The sequence below is a fragment of the Gopherus evgoodei genome, chromosome 14, assembly GCF_007399415.2.
Source record: "Gopherus evgoodei ecotype Sinaloan lineage chromosome 14, rGopEvg1_v1.p, whole genome shotgun sequence".
NCBI lineage: Eukaryota > Metazoa > Chordata > Testudines > Testudinidae > Gopherus > Gopherus evgoodei.
The window spans coordinates 23,650,626-23,669,299 of record NC_044335.1 but is presented as its reverse complement, the minus strand read 5'-3'; the positions used below and the strand labels follow the sequence as shown (position 1 = coordinate 23,669,299).

General features: G+C 43.7%; 1 protein-coding gene across 1 annotated transcript; it reads left to right on the top strand.

Annotated features, from left to right (window-relative positions):
- The first annotated feature begins 328 nt into the window (after positions 1-328).
- On the top strand, positions 329-13,534 carry ACTR5 (actin related protein 5). Its single transcript, XM_030533171.1, has 8 exons — positions 329-588; positions 2,433-2,602; positions 3,655-3,872; positions 4,135-4,317; positions 7,219-7,341; positions 9,775-9,914; positions 11,124-11,256; positions 12,856-13,534. Exons 1-8 carry the CDS (start codon positions 344-346, stop codon positions 13,111-13,113), a joined length of 1,470 nt encoding a protein of 489 aa, XP_030389031.1. The 5' UTR covers positions 329-343; the 3' UTR covers positions 13,114-13,534.
- Positions 13,535-18,674: the final 5,140 nt, after the last annotated feature.

Sequence of the window (18,674 nt, the reverse complement as noted above, 5' to 3'; positions counted from 1 at the left end):
CTGTACTAGTTGAAGTCATGGTGGAATGTATAAGGTAGACAGGTCTCAGGTATTTTTATTACTCTGTCACCTAATCCTGACTTTTATAGTAGTTTGATATACATTTTTTTTTAAATAATCATTGTACTGTCTTGCTCGGAGCTATTGCTGGTACCCATAAATATTTGCATTTTGCTCCTTAAGTTGGGCTGAGGGTGACTGATAAAAGATATATGCAGATAAAGAGTGAAAGTACTTTTCATTTAAGTTCTATATGCAAAATAGCTAGAAATGAGAAAAGACCCATCTGTATTATGTGTTGATCACATGAACATCATAATTCTCTTATTATCTTCTCTGTCCCATGGCTCTGCTACAGGGTTGTGTTGACCATCCAATCGTTTTAACAGAAGCAGTGTGCAATCCTCTGTATTCACGGCAAATGATGTCGGAGCTCCTGTTTGAATGTTACCAGGTACCAAAGGTTTCATATGGAGTGGACAGTATGTACAGCTTTCACCACAACAGGAGGCAGGAGTGGTCTGGCAACAGTCTGATAGTGTCTTCTGGTTATCAGTGCACGCACATTTTGCCAGTCTTAGAGGGCAGGTGAGTGATGCTGTAGCACAGGTGGCCACTGGTTTCTACAAAGTGATGGACAGCGGTCTTATTTTGAATACAGAAGTGCAGGCAGGAGAGACACCACGTTCCCTCATTGTGTGTCTTGCTTGAAACAGATGCTGGGACCTGAACTCTTTTGCAGGCTCAAATGTCTATTAAAAACAAGAAAGGATGGGTGCGGTCAACCTTCCAGTAGCAAGATTTGGGCTCTAATATACTTGAATGCTGGAGTGAAGCATACTCTTTGTACACAATGCATTTATTTATTGTTACAGTGCATAACTCCATGTTTCTAAAATAAAGGTGCACGATAATCTTTTTCTACTAGTAAAGTACCAGGCACAGTAGAAAAGATACATATGTTGTGTTTACTGTGATTGTTTAGACAGTCAAAAAGACTGGGTCAGACTTGTGAAGCCCTCGCCTGGGCTTTGCCATACTGACCAGACCATTGATCCATGCATTTCTGTATCCTTCCTGCAGTAAGTGGTCCTGTGGTCTATACTTGATGCTTCAGGGAAAATCAAACTTTGTTCACATGATGCACATGGCCAGTTGTGTAATGCTGTACAGGGAAGGGGGCTTTCTCTAGCAGTCAGTTACTCCATGAAGTAGGAGAATTTGGGCTTCTGTTAGCCGGCATAGCTAGACATATTGTTTATCACAAAATAGTGTAGCCCTGTGTTTCTCAACCAGGGATACACATACCCCTGGGGGTATGCAGAGGTCTTCCAGGGGGGTTCTCAACTCCTTTAGATCAGTGTTTCTCAACCTGGAGGTTGCAGCCCCCAGGGGATGACAGGATGGGTTTAGAGGGTTGTAAGTCAGGGCCAGCCCTATGGGGTGGCAAGCAGGGAAATTGCCTGGGGTACCATGTCATAGAAGGCCCTGCAAAGCTAAGTTACCTGTTTCAGCCCCGGGTGGCTGGGCTCCAGCTTCAGACATGGCTCACAAGTGAAAAACAGGCTCAAGTATCATACTGGAATGTAAGTGGAATATAAATATTGTAATCAATGTATTTTATAATTATATGGTATAAATGAGAAAGTAAGCAATTTTTCAGTAATAGTGTGCTGAGACACTTTTGTATTTTTGTCTGATTTTTGTAAGCAAGTAGTTTTAAACTTGGAGTACGCAAGACAAATCAGACTCTTGAAAGGGGTACAGTAGTCTGGAAAGATTGAGAGCCACTGGTCTAACTGAGGTGACTCTGAACCTCTGTGGCCATGGATTCTGCAAGCTGATTGTACACTGGGGGAAGACTAATCCACTGTGACCAAGTATTTCCTTATGGTGTTAATTTTGTGTTATATGCTCTGTTCATAATCTCCTGCGACTCTTGTATTCAAGTATTTCTTAATCAATTTTTCCCCTTTCCAGTATTTTCCACCACCTTTTTTTTTAATGGAGCTGAAAGTAATGTGACTGTACCTGTTTTGAGCCCCTTCGCTTTAGAAGTTTTGTGATTCTATGGGATTTCCAGATCTGAGTGGGCACAGAGTTTCTGTGCCCAAACATCTTTGATATTTTCCCTTCTGTAAAGCCTATTCTATAGCTGTTCTCTCCCCTCGCCCACCTCTGACATCCCAAAAACTCAGCAAACCAAAACAAGCTGACAGTAGGGGCTTTTTGCAAACAAAAATGGAACTTACAAAGCTTTCTGAATATTGCCTATAGTTGGTGGTGTTGGTAGCAAAGATATTGGATCTGCTATGTATTTGCCTACTTATTTATAATCAATATTGTTTCCCTTGTGATTTAAGAGATGTTTCATGCTCTGAAGTTCTGGACTTCTCTGGTTTCCTTTGTCTGCCTTTTTTGCATTGTGTTAGATTGGATGCTAAAAACTGCAAACGTATCAATCTTGGTGGATGCCAGGCAGCTGTGTATCTTCAGCGTCTTCTGCAGCTGAAATACCCTGGGCATTTTGCTGCCATCACTCTCAGCCGCATGGAGGAAATACTGCATGAACACAGCTATATTGCAGAGGATTATATAGAAGGTAAGGCTGGATGTAAATCATAACCACACAATTTTAATTCAAGTTTGACCTTGTCCTCTACCTCATTGTCAGGTAAACAGAATTCTCCTTTTACTGAGATTCTGACAGTCTTCATATATAAAAGTTAAACCTTCATGGCTTCTTCTCCATTAGTCCAGCTTGTAGAACATGTGGGACAACAGTTTCATAGCAGTCCATAAAGGACAGTCCATAAAATAGAGAAAATTTAAAGTAATGTTTACCAAGATAAAACTCATGTGCTATGTTAAAAACATTTTATTGTTAGTTTAAAATCTCTCTGTTACTAATAACTGGGATTATTTCAAATGGGTAAATTTTAAAATCAGATTTTACTTTTTATCATTTCTTTACTGCTAGCATTGGGTGAAAATAGATTGGTCAGCTTCACTTCTGTTGCTGATCTGGTTCATTCTCTGCTTCTCATGTACCCATAATACGTTTCTATCAGGTTAGGGCTACTAGCATTTCAGAGAATGAATCTGATAGACTGATACACACCATCGTGCAAAGGGGCCCTAAAATGTAGTAGCTAAGCTAGAAATCACTCTAGACAGCTTTCAAAGAAGGATACATTCAAAGAATGGGTACTTTCCAGAATAATTTTATTTATATTTGTGTTTTTAAAAAATACTACTTCAAGAAAAAAATCCTGCACACTAAAAGAGTCTGCAAGGGACTGTGGAAATGCAGGGAGACATGCAACCTGGGCAGAAGGGCTTTAAGAATGAATTAGGGCCCTGTTCACCACTTCTCTATTTCATGCTTTTTGCATTCTAGCAATCAGGATGCAGTGAGACAGACTGGAAGACAGTTGATCTGAGTATGCAATCTAATACTCTTGCATTCAGTAGGTGCTACTTTGAGGGGGCAGCTACAGGGAATGATGGTTGGCTAGGCAGTAAGGAAGGGTCCCAAACTAGATTGCTGCTTCTTACAATGTTCTTTAATGTGGGAACTTGCAGAACGGGGTGCGCACAAGATAAAGTGTCAGCCTGGCAAATAGATTATTTGCTTTCAAAATATTCCCACAGAGCTGCAGAAGTGGAGGTCTCCTGAGTACTATGAGAGCAATGTGCACAAGATGCAGCTGCCCTTCTCCAGCAAACTCCTTGGGAGCACCCTGACATCGGAGGAGAAGCAGGAGAGGCGGCAGCAGCAGCTACGTAGGCTCCAAGAGCTTAATGCACGCCGGCGGGAGGAGAAACTGCAGCTTGACCAAGAGAGGCTGGACAGGTTGCTCTATGTGCAGGTAGTTATGGAAGATGTGTTTGAGGGTGGAGGTTACTGCTCTCAGAGCCCTAATAACCTGGGAATGTTTCTGGCACTGTTTCACATACAGCACATTGAAGACTTAGCAGTTACCCTGTTCAGGCAACAAGTCTGCATCACAGCATGGAATTGTGTGTTTATTTACAGCAGCAAGGGGAAACGTCCAGTGCCTTTCACTGCACTTCTAACTGTCCTGCACTGTTGGCAACCATTACTTACTTATTGGGGGGATCTCTCTGCAGGAACTGCTAGAAGATGGTCAGAGGGATCAGTTTCACAAAGCTTTGGTTGAACTGAACATGGACTCCGCAGAGGAACTGCAGTCATACATCCACAAGCTGAGTCTGGCCATTGAACAAACCAAGCAGAAGATCCTACAGGCAGAAGTCAGCATTGAAGTGGATGTTGTGGATAGCAAACCAGAGGTACGGCATTGAAGCCAGGTTACTTCTGTTACTACATGTAATGCAGTCAAAAATGCATATCCTGAGAGTGTCTCCATTCTCTAGACTATTCTTGTGACTGAACAGCTCTTCCCTTTAGCATCTTGCAACTCCCTATTGATTTGACTACTGCTGCCCTGCCCCACTGCCACCCCTCTTCCCACCTGGCTACGGGTAGGTCTGGAGCTGGCTTTGTGGTTTTGCCTGAAATTCACAACTCTTGCTATGTTCAGCACCCAGTATCCTCACACATCTCTTAGGAGTCTGTTTAGTTTATATTCCAGTATAAAAATCAGATCAGCAATCCTGACACTTAGTTAAACTGTACAATTATCTGGGATGAACATGCTTCCCTGGTTCCTCTCAGAGCTGATTAGGAGGGTGGGGGAAGGAGAAAGTATCTTCATTGGGATTCGGGCAAGAGCAGTCAGAGGGGATGAATGTTTTCCTTTCCTTCTTTTCAAACATACTCTAAGCAGCACCTATAACTTAGTATCGTTATACAATGTATCCCCATTTGCAGCACCTAGCACCACCTTCTCCCCTCCTCCTTTGTACTCCAGGCACAGCACTCGGCCGAACCCTGCCCATAAAAAACTAGGAACAATGTATTGTTAGATTTATGAAATATGAGTAAAAGTGTCCATCCTATGTTCTGGGTATCTTCACATAATTAATATCAACATGGACTGCTCATCCCTTTCACAGATAAATGCACATCAACAGACATAATAAGAATCAGGCCCCTCCAACCATACCTAAATTGTTGGGTCTTACACCATGCCAGGAAAGTTAACAAATCTGGGGTATTTTGGACCAGAGGGTGGACCAAGTTCCAAAAGTTGAGGGGTTGTTATGGAGAGCACCTTGTTCCAACTCCTTATTGGTACTGAAGGTGCTCCATCTCAAGCACCTTGCTGATCTCTACTGTGGCAGCATGGCACGAGCACAAAAGTAGACCCAAGTGACCAAACTCTTTAGGACTGTACAGATTGAAACTAACAACTTGAATTCTACCCAGAAACTAATTGGCAGCCCTTGCAGATCCCAGAACCCTGGTGTGAGACTCCAAGTAACTGGCCTGCCACCTTCTACACAAGCTTTAATTTGGGAGTGGTTTCATGATGGAGTCCCAATTAGAGTATGTTGCAGCAATCAGATGTTGAGGTGATCAAGGCATGGAAAATTTGTGGCACAGTCCCTGCATCAGTCCCTCACTCTTCTCACCATGTACGGGTGAAAAAGTGATCTTGACTGTCATTGTTACCTGCCCACCCAAGACCAACCCAGGATCTACTAATATAAAGATGACACACCTGGTGACTGCACTTCCTCAGTTAGGGGTGCTGATAGAAGCTTCACTGATTCCCCTGGCTGACTTTTTCCCTAACCCACTAATATACTCACTCTTGTCCAGACTGAGTCTCAGCTGGCCAGCCCTCATCTGAGCTCCAAATTTGAGAAAGTTGGTTATTTCTTTAGTATACCGCACAGGTCAGACACGATGGAGATGTAGAGATGAGTGTCATTGCCATACTGAATGCTTCAGTCCCATGTTCCTTCATTAATCCTGCCAACAGTGGTGCTCATTGACCAGGAAAGATGATAAAATAGACTCCTGTGATACCCTGTTTCAGAAGGCGTGGGGGGTGGGGGAGGGGAATTGCCCCCAAAATCTGCTCAGAAAGATCGAAATGGAGAGCCTGCCTGTCCTAAGAGAATAAAAGCCAGGATTCAAGAATCGTTAATTACATTGTGTACCATGTGCTGTGCTGTGCTGTGCTGTGGCCATCCGGCAACTGGCCCACATTTTCCTATCTTTTGCTACTTTCTTCCCTCTTGGGTATTTGTCTTATCTTGTCTTTTAAAAGAAGCCTAAATATTTAACAGACCTTCAGCTAACAGCATCCATCTAAAATTAACTCTTCCCAAAACCGTGGGATGTCATTTAAGACTTTTGAGTGAGAGGTTTTGGGTTTTTTTTTAAATTCCTCTCTTCCCATTTTAAAAAGGGAATGAGGGGGTTTGTTAACATACTCAGAGCATTTAAAACATAACTTTTTTTTCCCGTTGTTTGCTCAGTGTTTCAAAATAGCCTGTTTGGTGTGCAACAGGCAAAGCCAAGTCCTCTGCAACAAACCCCAAACCCAAATTACTGTTTGTTGTAGAAGTAAATACGATAATTTAAAAAGTTACCATAAAAATCTTTCCCAGTTCTCAAGAGTACTCTAGGATCACGGCTAATGGTATCATTGCTCAGCAAAGAACTTTGAAGCCATGACCATCCCTACGTCTAACAGAATGTCCTTGTGGCCTTTTTGGCACAACACACCTAGACTGTTGCTTGTCTGAAACTAGGCAACTCCAAGACTCATGTGGCAGCTATGTAGCCAGTAAGTGTTTATTTTCCAGACCCACACAAACAAGGTGAGGAACTGTGGTAATTATAGAGCAGTTAAAATCTGGTGCATTTCCAGTTCTTTTAACTGGTCTTAAAAATCTATTTTAATAAGATTTAGTGTAGACTTTGGATAGCAGAGACCCTTTCTTCTAACAAAGCTAATTCAGGGGGATGGATGGTCAGTCTGCTGAATAGGAGGCTTAATGTGTGAGTTGGCATCTTGATCAGGGGTTAAAGGGCTTTGTGGAATTTTGTGTGTGTCTATATACATATAAATATATAATTGTTCCCTGGTTTGGGTTTCTCTTCAGTGCCTAAGAATTGTTAATGTTTGTATAAGCATATTGCAGAGATGAGGTTTCAGGCAGCAGGGCAGGATCAGGCTAACAGGCCATTGTTTCATCAGAATCCCAGCCTGTTATAGACTGTTATCAGAGCTAAGGTGAGTGAAATAACTGATCCTCTTGGTTTCCTTTTCCCAGACCCTGGACCTGGACCCTTTGGGCAGTGAACAGTCCCTAGAGGATGTGGAAAGCATTCATGAGTTTGAGCCTTTGTTTGCTGAGGAACAGCCTGAAGTTGAGAAGCCAGTTACCACAGTGGAGGTTTGCCTCTTTATAGTCTTTCCTCGCTTCACAGGGATTGCCCTACCAGTCGAGACCAATTGTCCAGTGGGTCTACTATCCTAGCTCAATAGCAGCCAATGCTGGATGCATTAGAGAGAGGTTCCTCGTCCCCTGGAACGTTAGACTATGGAGGAAACTTCTTCCCAACCACAGTTGATCAGTTATATTCTGGTGCATGAGGATTGATGGCCCTTGTGATTTTTTGTCCTAGCTAATGTAGCTGCCTATACTTACTTAAAAAGTGTAATCATACTTTGAAACTTACTGTTTGCCTCTGCAGCCACAATTAAATAATAGAGGCATACTAGAACTTTGCATGTTTCAGCTGACTGATTTGAGACTGGTGTGCAGCCAAGAAGCTAAATGAAAAGACTCTGATCTTTTTTTACTCCATTAACAAGATGAACATTAGCGAGGAGAAATGTTTTACAGCTTGTGAGAATCTCTTTTAAACAATGGTTCATTAGAAAGAAATATTAAATGTTTGAAAAATAGAATTGATGGTTGTCCTCTTGCGATCAGCTTGATACATTGCACAGATGCTTTAATTTCATTCTTTATGAAGATGTCCTTCAAGCAAGCAAGACTTGGCTGCTAGCATTGTAGCTGACTGGGCTTCTTGCTACCAGTTTAACCCTGTCCACGCTAGAAACACAAACATGTTAGCTACTGCAGTATGTCAGTGTAGCTTTTGCTAGTAGAGTTCTGACATTGTTTCCCTCCACAACATAGGCAGGGATTTATTTATTTTTTTTCCCTGAGAAATTTTAATAGAAAATACTGCTGACAGGCTGTTACCCTATGTCAGGTGCTGGTCTATAGCACAGTTCTGTTGGCAGCTTCATCAGAAAAAGGTCCCTGTTGATGTTGGCGAGGCAAACAGCGCTAAAGCTCTACTAACACGGCTCTGTTACCAGTGACTTTGGCCATATCTAAAAAGGGCAAACAATCTTGCTTAGCTGACTTTTACAATAGAATCTGGCTCGGTAGCATGGATGGGGATAAACCCAGTCCGAACAGGCTAGACCGCAGCTCCAGCCTATGTCTCTATTAGGATCTTGTCTGCATTAGCCTTGTTCTTTCATTTGACTGGTGCTGCCACTGCTGCCACTGCTGGTAGCAACAGTGAGAGCACTAGTATAGACGAGGCCCCAGTGGAAGTTTTAACAAAGTAATATGACTTCTAACCTTGCTTAGGGCAGACCTATGTGAAACGGTGGCTTAAAAGTGTGAGCAACCATTACTGCCTTTGAGCTCAAATTGTAACAACAGTAAGAAAAACGTCCAGTATAGATGCAGCCTGTTTGGGCTGAAGCCTGGCTTTATAACATGATTTGGCCCTTCCCACGCTGGCTGGCCAAACCATGTTACAACCTGGCTTGCCCAGAACTGTACTGAAAGCATGGTTGTCAGACCTCTGCCCTGTGTAGCTGGTGCCTTTGTAATCTATTTAAGCAGCAATCTGCTGGGAAAATAGGACACAGGAAAACAAACTATATAGTGATTATGGATTACAACACGGATGTTGCCTGATGGTCCCTTCTGGTTTGTCTGTCCCTAAAATCTCATGGCTTCAGCCAGCCATCTTCAAAGGTCAGGAAGGGATTTCCTCCCCCACAATGTAACCTGGATTCTTTTTGTCTCCTTCCTCTGAAGCATCAGAGATGGCCATAGCTGGGGCACTGGATGGGGACGACCAGTGCTCTCAGATGGTACTGAGCATTCTTTCTCAGGTGCTTGGCTGGCTAGTTCTTGTTCATGTGGTCCAAGTTTAATGGATTGTTATGTATGATCTGTTGGGGGGCAGGCAAGGTGCGGTTGCCACCTTCAGCCTGGGATGCAGGTCTCTTGCCAGGATAATCGGAGTATACGTCACTTAATTCCCTGCCATTGCAGAAACCTCAAATTTGGTGCACCTCAATACATCCTGTTCTCTGCCTGTGGCACATAATACTTTAGTCTTCTGAGGGCTGTAATATCTTGGTGTAATTTCAGTTGTTGGTTTTTGTGTGCCTGTGCTGGGTGCTACTGGTGGCCTGTGATGTACAGAAGATCAGAATAAATCATCTGGTTGTCTCTTCAGGGCTTAAATTCTATGACTCTGACACTGTAGTCCCCCAACATGATTAAAACAAACTTTGGCCTTACAATGTAGATAGAATGGAACAGTGATTCAACCATATTGAATATGTTCTACAGACCTGCAAGGCTCAAGCCCTGTTGCACTGTAGGAACACAGGTAAAACATGAGTTAGTTCTATCTATGCTACCAAGTTAAACTGTGTGTGAACTGTCAGGGCACTGCTGTTTTGTAATCAGGTCCCGCAACATAGTAGGTAGGGAGGCATACTCTGAAGGAGGGGAAAACATAGTGGGAAAAGATAGGTAATATTTAATGTCTTGTATTTAAAGCCCGTGTTTAACCTGGCAGAGTACCACCAGCTTTTCCTTGGTACGGAGAGAATCAGGGTTCCGGAAATTCTCTTCCAACCCTCTCTGATAGGAGAAGAGCAGGCGGGCATAGCAGAAACCATGCAGTATGTCCTGGACAGGTGAGTTAGCAAAACTGCTTGGCTTCCTGTGGGGTTTGTTTGCCGAAATGGAATTAATTCCCATAGGCTAAACTGAAAACAGATTAAGGGCCCAATCCCACTAAAACTCACTTTGGTCTGGGAATCTAAATCCCTTAAATTCCTCTGAAAATCCTCATCTTAGTTCTGAATTTCAGCTCTCACCGTTTGGGTCAAAACAGCTGCTTGCTTGATAGCACAGGTATTCAAATCCTCTCTTCTTTTGCCGGCCTTAGTTGATCCACAGTGCTCCATGTGGCCATTGAGTTCAGGATTGAATTGTTAGTGACCGAGTAACAATCCTGTGCTAGCCTAAGTAGATACAGATGCCAGCAATAGCCCCTTGTAGGAATCTGAATCATGACACTACAACCTGGAGTGGGTCAGGATTAGAATAGCCAAGCGGCTTGCAAATCTGTGTAGAGCAGTGGTTCCCAAACTTGTTCCACTGCTTGTGCAGGGAAAGCCCCTGGTGGGCCGGGCCGGGCCGGTTTACCTGCCGCGTCTGCAGGTTTGGCTGATCACGGCTCCCGGTGGCTGCGGTTCTCTGCTCCAGGCCAATGGGAGCCGCTGGAAGCGGCGCGGGCTGAGGGACATACTGGCCACCGCTTCCAGCAGCTCCCATTGGTCTGGAGCAGCGAACCGCGGCCACCGGGAGCCGTGATCGGCCAAACCTGCAGACGCGGCAGGTAAACAAACCAGCCCGGCCCGCTGGGGTCTTTCCCTGCACAAGCAGCAGAACAAGTTTGGGAACCACTGGTGTAGAGGGACACTAATTAGTTGCCCAACCCTACCCAGAGCCCTAATTCATTTATTTTTATCAGCATTGAGTCACCCCACAAATGTAGGATCAGAAAAATAATCTAATATGAGAAAAGCTCTAGCCCTACATAAAGGACTGTGGATTGAAATCACTATAAACAGAATTCTGGTAATTTAGGATTCTGATTATAACGTGGGAGCCAGCACAGGAACTGTTTTAATAACATCGTCTGCCACCTCAGCGAACTTCCGGCTGTTGACAGGAAAACAAATATGAGCACCGGGTGTGGTATTCATGAAGGCAAGGACTGTCTGCATATGTCTGAAGAAATCTTGCTTGATGTTGAGGTGGCAGTATTCTTCTCTATAGCTATTCACTCATTGCAGTGAGATGCTCCCAAAGTTGAAGCACTGGTTTTCTTCGTGCAGGTATCCAAAGGAGCAACAGGCTTTACTTGTCCAGAATGTCTTCCTCACTGGTGGAAATACAATGTACCCTGGACTGAAAGCCAGAATCCAGAAGGAGCTACTTGAAATGAGGCCATTCCAGTCGTCTTTTCAGGTGTGGTATTGGCTGTGAAAATGCACAAGCTCACAGTGTATTCCATTAAAAAATCAGCAAGGTATGCGTAGGAGGAGTGTGAGATGAAATCCAAGTCTCCTGTATGTTTTTGTAATGACACTTGCAAGGTCCTTTCTACCCATCTCAAAACAACTTGCACAGCTTTTCCCACAATCTGCCATTACTTTTTAAATAGACTGGCCTATAGACAGTATAAAATGACTGATGTAATCATAGTCTATTAGTTTAATATCTGTTGCTTTGCAATTGGATGACTTTACATAGCACTGGCCTTCATATGACTGACCAGTGCAGAAACATGGATGCAGCCATGTTTTTGGCAGTTGTAAAAGGGTTACTGTTGAATGCCACTCACTATTTTTCTGTATGTTAACCATCTTTGGGTGGCTTTCTTCTAACCACGTAATCCCCTTCTTTGCTGCTGTGCTCCGTGTAGTTCTGCTGTACGCAGCTGATGGTGAATTTGGGGATGACAGTTTCCTCACAGCAACATAGTGCCAGCTTTTAGTGTCCCTACTTCTGTTCTCTTGATATAGTCTCTTCCTTTCCTTTTTTCTTCCCAGCAACCTCCCTTGTCCCTGTGTTCCCATCTGGCCTACCCCCCAGCCCTCCAAATGTGGTGACGATCCCTGTTAGTGCACTACCTCCAACATGCTTGCATTGCTATTCCCAGCTGCACTGTAGCGCCATACAGCTGGATGTTGACTTTCAGGGAGTGAGAGTTAAGTGCTTGGAACACAAGCAAGTAGGTTCCCAGCTATTTGAGCATATTAAATGCAGGATCACTGTAGCCAATAAGTGAGGTAGAATAAGTTGGCAGTTCTTAAACTGTGTTCTGGAACTGTGACTGGTTACATTATGCTGACGTCTCTGGTTTCCTACTGCTGACTCAAAAAACAAAACAAAAAACCACCAAGTAAAAAAACTAAGCACCCTATAAGTATTTCCTTATTAAGCAATTATTGTAGTTGCCGCATGGATGTTATGTGATCATATATGGGAAGGGAGGTGTCAGAACGATGATCTTCCCAGTAAGATGTGGTCTACACTGTAGAAGCCCCTGCCATAAATTCTTCATTTTAACGTTGATATCTCTTGAATCAGTGATAGTGCTGGGAGTCTCCTAGAAAAGGGCAATGCCAGTGGAATGTGATACAGTGCAAGCTTCTCCAGTACAGCACTCCTGCCTGTTAATCTGCAGTTCCTCTCTGCTGTTCTAGTCCTAGGTTGCCAGACCGTTCTGCCAATGCACTTAATCTGTGCTATCCCACCACTACTGTTCTAATCTTGGCCTTCCACTTCTTCTGAACCCTGTGGTGGGATTTTTCATGTACCATCAAACCCACTGGGGATTTGTCTTCACGAGCCAAAGAACAATACTTTGACACCCCCCCCCCCATGACTTCCAGGGCATTGAGTGGGATTGGCTCAAACTCTTAAATGTAATGTATGGAATATTGCAGTATGTAGATTCGATTTTGTGAAGTAAGTTAAGGAGATACTCTCTCCCAGAGTCTCCCTTGTTTTCAGGGTTCACCTACATTGACAGACCTCTTCTTTATGCTTTCTGCTGTGTAGGTTCACCTTGCTTCCAATCCCATTCTGGATGCTTGGTATGGAGCTAGGGATTGGGCACTGGAATATGTGAACCATGAAGAAGGCTGGATAACCAGAAAAGATTATGAAGAAAAAGGGGGCGAATACCTCAAGGAGCACTGTGCCTCAAATGTCTATGTCCCCATTCGCCTTCCAAAACAGGCTCCAAGGACAACTGAAGCTCTAGCACCCGCCAAAGTACTGGCGGCTAGTGTGGGCAATCCCTGTGACCTGGCATAGCAGAGAGACTTTGACCACACACCCAAGATTAAAGTGACTGCATGCCAAGCAAGGGAATAGTTGCTACCCTGCACAGTAAACTCACCACAGACTGCAGGCTGGAGCGTAGCACAGAGCATTTAGTGCCTTGGGTAGCAAGTTGTTCTTGAACAGTCAAGAGTGGGAGCTGTTCTGTGTCTCTAGAGCAGCAGCTGGCCTTGTCAAAACACTGTAACATGGAAGCTTTCGGCAGATCCATGTCTGATGTTGCCTGCACAGCATATGGGACTATGCATCCATTCTATGAGGAATTGAGCAAAAAGATGAATACAAAAGATAAATATTTCAGATGAAAAACATGATCAACCTCTTGGAATTTGAGAGTTGTATTACAGAATGTTTTTTAGAATTCTTCAAATAAAAGAAGATTTTTTTACTTTTTTGTGATGCTGTTTTATTAAATGACGTATTCTAGAAGCAGGAATTATAATGTAGCAGTCCAGCAGGGGTCTCTCTTGCCCATTACAGTATGAGTGGTTTGTAAGAAGACCAGCACACTTCATTGGTATTAGAAAACAGAAAGCTGGGCTGATGCACTGGCTCTAATCCTTGTTGCTTTGACCATCGATTTTTTTGTTTCTTCCTCCCACCCTCCAAATAAGTAATGTTTTGAATTGGCAGCCATAACTGGCTTTTATTAATCATTTGTTTTAATCACTGTCCCCTTTAGGAGTGGGGCCACTTGTGCTAATTGCAGTTGAAGTCTGAAGATATCCCCGGCCTAAAGACCTTACAATCTGATGGGCTTGCCAGATCCTTACTTATACTTAGGATCCAACAGAGGAGAGGTGCAGGTCAGAGTAGTCCCTTGACCTACCGATAGTTTTGAGACAATAGGCCCGAGAGATGTGACCTGACTGGTTCTCCTCCCTTCCTCTCCCAGAGTCTGCTGCTGTTGTGGAATACCGGTTTAAGACCATTTTGCTGTGCCTATGGTTTTTAGAGCAAAAGCTCATAATATATGGACTTTGACATTGGGAACCCCTTGATCAAATGACCCCACCTCTGCACCACAAGCTCTATCCCAGCCCTTTCTCTGGCCCACTAGTCTTCTATGCATGTAGATCTGAAGTCAGCAGTTCACTGGGGAGGGAAGTCCTGTATCTGAGGAATCCCTGGACCAAACCACCCCAACCTGCACCATGAATTCTACCACAGCCCTAATGTGGCACAGCAATATTATAGTGGCATGGTGGTGCCACCACAGTTAAGGGTACACCAGGGTTTCCACTGTAATGGGGAGGAAAAGGTTGGCCAAAATTGTCTTATGTAACTTAGATCACTTAAAGTTTATTGTAGTTCGTGCACAGCTTGGGGTTTGGTTTTGTTTTCTTCCCCTATAGCCATCTGTGGGAGGAAATAGTAATCAAGGTTTGCTGTGACCACTTGAAAGAGGGGTCGTGACTAAAAATTTTCTGGTGTCTGACATTTCCTTCAGACTACCCCCCTCCCCCCCTTCACAAGAAGTACAGCACATAGGGGGCTAGCTTGACAAATTTCAGCTATGTAAATTGATGTCTTGCCTGACAGTATCCTTCTGCCATGTTAGCCGATAGTGACCTTAAACCAATCCTTAGAATAGAAGACTTTTATGGGGGGTGCTTTTCCTGATGCTCAGAAACTCTTTGGATGATGCTGGCATTGAGAGTCAGTTACTTGCTCTTTTTCCCACACAATCCCATTGATGAGGCTGAGGAGCCTGCAGCATAATTATGTTACCCTAATGTTGCTGCTTATTAGAGTCTTCCTTCTCTTTTTACAGTTTTCCTTGACCATGCTTTTGAAGGAACAAATAAGCATGCATGTGTATTTTAGAGCACTTTGGAATATCAGCTCTTAAATCAGAAGCTTTGCTCTTAGGGCAGAATTTCCAGAAGAAGCCTCCGCAGAATGCAGGCAGAGAGAAACTACTGCACACAACACAGGTTCTAAGAAAACTGCGACGTGTAGGACTCAGACTCAGTATAGGGGTGCTGCTCATCAGATTCAGCGACAACGGTGCAGCACCTTGAGCCACCCGCTTACTGTCAGGCTGCCTGTAAATGATCTTGCAACAGAGTCCCAGTCCTGCTGCACAAGTGCAAATTATTTTCTCTGGCTTGTTGGCTTGGCTTGAACCTCATTTTACCGTCTAACGTGTTGAGTATTGCTTGCCCAAAGACTAGCTGAGATCAATCCCAAGCAGGTGATAAGAGTTTGGGGAGGATGAGGACCATAGTTTGAACTCCAGGATATGTTTAAAAAAAAACAAACAAACTAAAATTTTAATGTCTGGCTGTTTGGGGGGTTGAGGGGGACTACATCTTAGGAACCCTTTGTTCAAGTGACCTCACATTTGGACCACTGATCTGGGTCCCCAGGAAGGCACAGCAGTTTTTAAAACACAGGCAGCATGTGGATTTCAGAGAATTTAGAAAAGTCGGCTGTTAAGGCTGATATTATTTGCTGTTTCATTTGCTCTCTCGCTATAATGAAGTAGAGGTGAAAGGCTGAACATCCCTTAGCTGTTCGCTCATTTTTGACAGACCTCTTAGCTGTGGGGGCAGCACGACTCTTCGCTGAAATACTTTAATAACAGTGGGAATTCATTTAGACTCCTCAAGACTGGAGTAACAAAAGACTAGCTATGCTGAATGTTCCAGCTATTGTCTATAGCTTAATCTGGAGCAACACAATCAGTGTGATGGAACCAGAGATGCCAGATCAGCTGCTCAAAGAGTAAAATTCTATAATGCCCTAAAATAGCAACTATTGATTTGTCACTTTACACCATCACTAGCTGTAGTAGCCAATGAGAACTCAGAGGGATGGAATGCATTCATTGGCTGCTAAAAATGCATTCCAGCCTATGGATGTTGCATGGGTGAGATTTTTGAAGTCTCTGAAGGGTTTTGAAGGCCTTCATTAATTATAATGGGACTTGGGCATACAAATCCCCTAGGGCTCTTGGAAAATTTATGCCTGTAACTGGGCTTTGTGCCAGGTGGGACTAGAAGATGCAAACTGTGGAAGGATCCGGCCCAGAGGTGGAGGTTTTTAAGCTTAGTTTTGGGTTGTGTAACAGGTAATAAGAGTGACTTGGTACTGGGGTGCTGCTGCACCCTCTGATTTGAAGGGCCTTCTACCACATACAGAGTTTACAGTTTGGTTCAATAGCTGTCAGCACCCCCACTATACAAATTGTTCCAGAACCCCTGTAAGGGTGACTTCTACACAGTAAAAAGCCCTGTGTCTTAACTGCAAAAAAATCCACATGCATCTCCTGGGTGTGACCTGTAGGCTTGTGTAGTAAGTACAAAGTGATGCTCAAGGCAACCTTTCGCAGGGGATTTCTCACAAGTGCCCATTACTGTATAGCAAGTGCCTCACAATCTTTAATGTATTTATTCTCAACCTCCCTGTGTGCTAAGGAAACACTATTTTATCCTTGTTTGACAGAAGGGGAATTGAGGCGCAGTTGCCTTTAACATGTGAATTCACAGCAACATACAGCTCTAAAATTAATGGTGTGTTATCGCCTCATTCAGGTAAAAGAACACAAAGACACAAATTATCACTTTGTGACAAGCTAGGTGAGCTCAGTCTGTTGTTTAATCTGAAAGAGGCAATCTTCAACTGGGTTCCACCTTTCACAGAGTTGCTTAGATTTGTTCTGAGTGGAAACACCACATCACTGGGAAGCCCTGGAGACTGAGAACATGTGCCATTTGTTTAAATGTCCCCGATTTCAGTTTGAGCTGCAGGCAGGTTTGTTTTTAGTGTTTGAGGCTTCTTACTCTTTCTGTCCCAATGTAACTCCAATGCTGTGACTTGTTCTCAGTTTCCACCAAAGCAGCCCAAGATCAGAACCTTTTGTTCCAATTAACAATCTGTGAAACATGTAAGGTGCTGTGTAAGTGAGCTGCCCAGAGAAATGGGGGAACACCACTGAATTATCACCGTCCTCAAGGTTGGAATGCAGGATTCTCCCTCCCAAGGAGAAGTTACAATGATCCTGTGACAACCATTGGGAAGGCAGGGAGTCAGACATGGGGCTGAAGGAGAAGTGCATGAAAAGTTGGGAAGGCAAATGGTGCAATGGATTTTCCCTGTAATATAATATATGGGGATATACCTATCTCATAGAACTGGAAGGGACCCTGAAAGGTTATTGAGTCCAGCCCCCTGCCTTCACTAGCAGGACCAAGTACAGATTTTGCCCCAGATCCTGAAGTGGTCCCCTAAAGGATTGAACTCACAATCCTGGATTTAGCAGGTCAATGCGCAAACAACTGAGCTATTTCTCCCCTCCTGTAATATTACTATCCCCAAACCCATAGCATGTATTTTCCCATGGGTTCTATGCATCTTGAGAGACTACTATCCTGGGTCTTATCCTTCATTCCCATGTGCCACCTCTGCTCTTTTCACCCTTCGGATGTGAAATAGTCCAGGCCCTGAAAGTTCAGCTTCAAGAAGAATTTCCTTTCAGAGACGTAAAATGCTTGAATCCCTCCTTACCTGGCACCTCTTAGCACAGCAGGTATTCTTCAGGCTGGCTCTTGCTCCCATTTTCAGGTGCTTGGCTACCTATATTTAGCTGGTATACAGCTTTCCTCCTCCTCCACACATGCCCAGCACTGGCTCTCTTAGGCAGTGTCGTGCTAAGTTATTTTAATGGTAAATGTTCTCTTTTTACAGTCTTGTTTTCTTCTTTTTCTTGAACGCTAGTACTGGAGGCGGTTTCCCTTTCAGCGCACTGTGTGGTTCAATGAGCAGAGCACTAGACTGAAAGTCAGGACATGGGAATTCCACTCCTGTCTCTGCCTTGTTATATATACAATGATAAACCAGAGGCTATTTGCTTTGGGACCTTGGGCAAGTCACTGCACTCTTCTGTGCCTCAGTATCCCCCATCTGAAAAGAAAAAAGAGAACTAATTTCTTAGAGTGTAAGTTCTTTGGGGGCAGAGAATGGTGTTTTTTATTCTGTTTGTACAGCACTTAGCACAATATAGGCCTGGTCCATGGCTGGGGTGCCTAGGCGCTATGATAATATAAATAATATCTAGCCACCTTTGTAAACTGCTTTAGATGGAAGTATCAAGTGATAAGTCATACTTCTTTCATAGTCTTACTTCATTCATAGCCAACTGCAGGCCAGGCAGGATAATTAAAAGTTGGCTTTTCCCTTTCTAGACTCAGACACAATGTACCTGCAGGATCTCCCTCTTTGTCTACCATTTTCTTTAGCAGTGTAGTGCAGTATCTGCTTCATTTATTGTTCAACTTACTAGAGTGACCCTCTGATGGCATCTACGTTCATGTGTAAATGGAGGCAATCAGAAAGAAGAGTCAATTCAAAACAAACCCAACCCACCAATGAAATTCAAACCACCTTCCTCAAAAGGGCTGGCTGAATGGACAAGCATTGCAGCATGCCAGAAAAACGTGGCTTGGTTCAGGCCAACCTCTGTTATGGTGAATTCAATGGAGAAGAGTTCTCTCTCAAGCACACTCAGGCTCCCTGTGTTCAAATGCAGT

What these genes read in the sequence shown, in the direction of transcription:
- ACTR5 (XM_030533171.1), top strand. Translation starts at nt 344, where the DNA reads ATGGCTCTGCTACAGGGTTGTGTTGACCATCCAATCGTTTTAACAGAA. An exon ending in TGCAGAGGATTATATAGAAG is followed by an intron (nt 2,603 to 3,654) that starts GTAAGGCTGGAT and finishes ATATTCCCACAG; the next exon opens with AGCTGCAGAAGTGGAGGTCT. An exon ending in CATTCCAGTCGTCTTTTCAG is followed by an intron (nt 11,257 to 12,855) that starts GTGTGGTATTGG and finishes TCTGCTGTGTAG; the next exon opens with GTTCACCTTGCTTCCAATCC.